Source organism: Vigna radiata, chromosome 7 (genome assembly GCF_000741045.1).
Source record: "Vigna radiata var. radiata cultivar VC1973A chromosome 7, Vradiata_ver6, whole genome shotgun sequence".
NCBI classification, from domain to species: Eukaryota; Viridiplantae; Streptophyta; class Magnoliopsida; order Fabales; family Fabaceae; genus Vigna; species Vigna radiata.
In genome coordinates, this window is record NC_028357.1 from 42,525,856 (window position 1) to 42,529,352 (window position 3,497).

Consider the following 3,497-nt stretch of genomic DNA (forward strand, 5'->3'; position numbering starts at 1 on the left):
TGTGATTGTATTGCTTGTATGTTTCTTTTTATTTTAGTAGCTCTTATATCACTTGTATTATTTTTGAATTCTAGCTTACCCTTGCGTGTGTGTTGTTTGTTTTGTCTGTGTTTGTTTTTCTTTTGCAATGATCATCCAAATTTGGATGTGAGCAGAGATTGCAGAGGTTCCTTTGGAGCAAGTATTAAATGGAGTTGATGCCGCTGAGACTCCAGACACTGCTGAGTAGTTAGGACGTTTATGTTCATATGTATATACTTTAGTTTCCTTTTATCTCACTTCCTTTTGAAAGACTCTATAACTACATGTAGAACTTTTATATTTCTCAGATATTTTGGATGACTGTATTTTATATATACTTCATCTGTCACTAGTCTTAACTACTTTCTAGTATTATAATATGTTGCATTCCACATGATATAGATATACTTATATTTTTGGGATGTTACAGTTTCAAAATAATTAATATTATATAATAAGTTTTATCGTCAGAGCACATAATTGTTTCTGAAAACCTGCTTAATTTTTTTCTTATATTTTAAAGGGGATATTAGTAGAACATTCCAAATATTACTATGTAGGTTAGTGTTAACCCATAAAATTTAATTAAACACCAAGATTAATTTAGTATTATAATATATTTTTTGTATGATTATTTAATCTATATAGCATTTTATGATTAAAAAAGTTAATATAAATAATCTATCTATTCATTCTAAATACTCAAATGCAAAAGTTATAATTTTATAACTAACTTACGTTTTGGTAATTGCAATCAAAATTACAATTATTTACTACAACTCTAATTTCGTGCGTCAAATTAGGTACGTGTTATCTTATGTAGAATGATTGTATTCATTGATAAAAATTTTATGATGATTGAAAATAAATTTATTATAGTTGAAATAATCGTATTAAGATGACGGGCTTTATACCCACTGATGCACAGTGGGCCTGATCCTAGCCCAAAACTTTTTTCTGCTTCTCCATCTAGCCTCACTTTTGACGACACCGCTTTGAAATCTTGTCATAGCTGTTTCAGTTGCCCTATACCCTCTCTGTTCACCTCTCACGCACTCTCTCACTACAAGGTTCGTCTCTTTCCCATCTTCCCGTTCTCAATCTCATTCGATTTTTTAAAATTATTCTGTGACCCGTGTTTCGATTACTGCACAATTTGTTACTTATACATCTGATTAGAAGATGATTATCAGTGACTATTTTATTAACTGCACACGATTTTGTTAACTTTCAATCTCGCACTATTTACCGATTAGGGATTTATTAGAAGCACTCACCATTTGGTTTGCTTCAGAAAATTTTTGTTTGCTTAGGTGCACAATTGTATAACTAATAAACATGGTTATGATACTGAAATTGATAGCTATATACTTAAATCCATTGTCGTATTATATGTGCTGGTTGTGGCTTGTTTTTTTTCTATGAAACCGTCTAAGGTGTAGTGTAATATGCTCCTGAATGTTTATCATTGCTTGCTGTTTTTCCCTTCTTCAGAAGCCATGAAGGTGCGGTCATCTGTGAAGAAGATGTGTGAATTTTGCCAGATAGTTAAACGTCGAGGACGTATCTATGTGATTTGCTCTGGGAACCCTAAGCACAAGCAACGGCAAGGCATGGCAACATTTGCAAGTGAAGTCCCATCTCCTCCCGTGTATGTGTTCTGTTTTCTTTTTCTTTTTTTGGTTCTGAATTGCCATGTGGTGTGTTGAACGAACAGTAGCTGTTGATTTTTAGGGATATTGTATTATAACTCAATTTTAGTTTTCTTGCAAGAGGAGTCCCAGCAATACATTCTTTTTAGCATTCTCTTGAACATGCTCCTTGCTATCGAGGGAATTACATACCGTTTTCACTAAATGACTCGAGTATGCATTCTGTCTTACAGTGCGCATGTATTCTTTTCTGAACAATAATTTAGTTTAAGTTCTGTGCTCTTTCAGTATGAAAAATATAAAGGTCAATAAATTAGAAATCTGAGTAAGTATGCCTCCTAGGATAATTGTTGTCGAAGTTAACAACTTGACTATTACTTAACAATATATGATTGCTTGACTGAATAAAATCCTTATTCACTGTTAGTGTACGGACTATTTTTTCGTAATAGGGTGTGTTGCCATCATTTCTTTTGCAATTCTCCCCAAAATCCTTTGGCCATGGATATTCACTTGGACCAATGCTGTTGTGGATCTTGATGAATTTTTTTCTACTTTGCTTGTTTACAGTCCACCATGGAGAGATTGCTGATTTATGTTTCGTATGCTCTTCATATAATATTCGGTTCATACTGAAAATAACTATTGAATTCTTTTAAGTATTGACTTCTGGACATCCAAATGCTGCTTTAATTGTGTATGTTTCATGTGCTCTTGGTATAATACCTATTGAATTCTAGTTACTTGATTTCTTAACTTTGAAATCAATTCAGGTCCTCCTCAGAGACAAGTAGCTGCAAGGTGGTACGTAAGCCCTTTCAAAATTTCAGACCAAGTATGATTTCTGCTACCCCTCAAAGCCACAGCTTGTCCACGTTGTACGGATGGAGGGTGGGATTGGCCTCTATTTTTTCTATGAAGTAGCAAAAATAATTAGTAACCTTGAAGTCCGAACATAACAAGAAATAAGTGTGAAGAGATAGATAGTCAACGGTTCTGGATGAAGGCCTATGTCTTATTCTCATTTCTTTGTATTGGTTGATGAAGTTGTCTCAAACTTATTTTGTACCTCAAGAATTTTGTGTCTCCTCCGTCAAGAATATGGTCATCAGAATGTAACCTCCGTAAAGTATTTGGCGTTCAGTGTTTTAACTAAATCAGCAGGCAACAATTGACAGGAATTCTTTACTATAAACCTATACAGGAGAAAAAATTGCTCTTAGGATAACTATTTATATTTTAAAATTAAATAATAATAATAATAATAATAATAATAATAATAATAATATTCAGGCATTATTATTATTATTATTAACTTTTTATTGTTTTAAAATAATTATTATCTTTTCTTTGAAAGGTAATTTATTTCTTTTGCATTGTATATTACAAAAATAGTATATTCTTTTTTAAGAAAATGAGTATTGAATGCTTTTTAACATCTTGGTTTTTCAAATGTTATTTTCAGTTAAATTGAAAAGTGGTTTCAGTTAAACCAAATGTGCTTTAGATTATGAATGAATTTATTTTGGGAACTTTTTATGGTTATGAATGAATTTATTTTTGGGGCGTTTCATGATTAATTTTTTTTTTTAAAAGTTTGGATATTTTTAATTCTGTTTTTATTAATCTCTTTTCTTTATTTATGATTAAGTACTCAAAATTTTATATTTTTAAATTAAGTTTTTATTATTTAATTTTTCAGTTCATTGGGTTAGATAAATTTTATTTTGGTTCGTCATTTTATTTAATAAAATAATAAAAGCATTTATCATTTTATATTAATTGTAATATCATTTTATATTAATCACGGGTACATAAAGACAA

The 3,497-nt window shown here is 30.7% G+C and overlaps 1 protein-coding gene across 1 annotated transcript; it reads left to right on the forward strand.

Annotated features, from left to right (window-relative positions):
- Positions 1-941: 941 nt before the first annotated feature.
- Positions 942-2,844, forward strand: LOC106765502. The gene is made up of 3 exons (XM_014650148.2): positions 942-1,091; positions 1,516-1,672; positions 2,447-2,844. Exons 2-3 carry the CDS (start codon positions 1,521-1,523, stop codon positions 2,595-2,597), a joined length of 303 nt encoding a protein of 100 aa, XP_014505634.1. The 5' UTR covers positions 942-1,091; positions 1,516-1,520; the 3' UTR covers positions 2,598-2,844.
- The last annotated feature ends 653 nt before the right edge of the window (positions 2,845-3,497 follow it).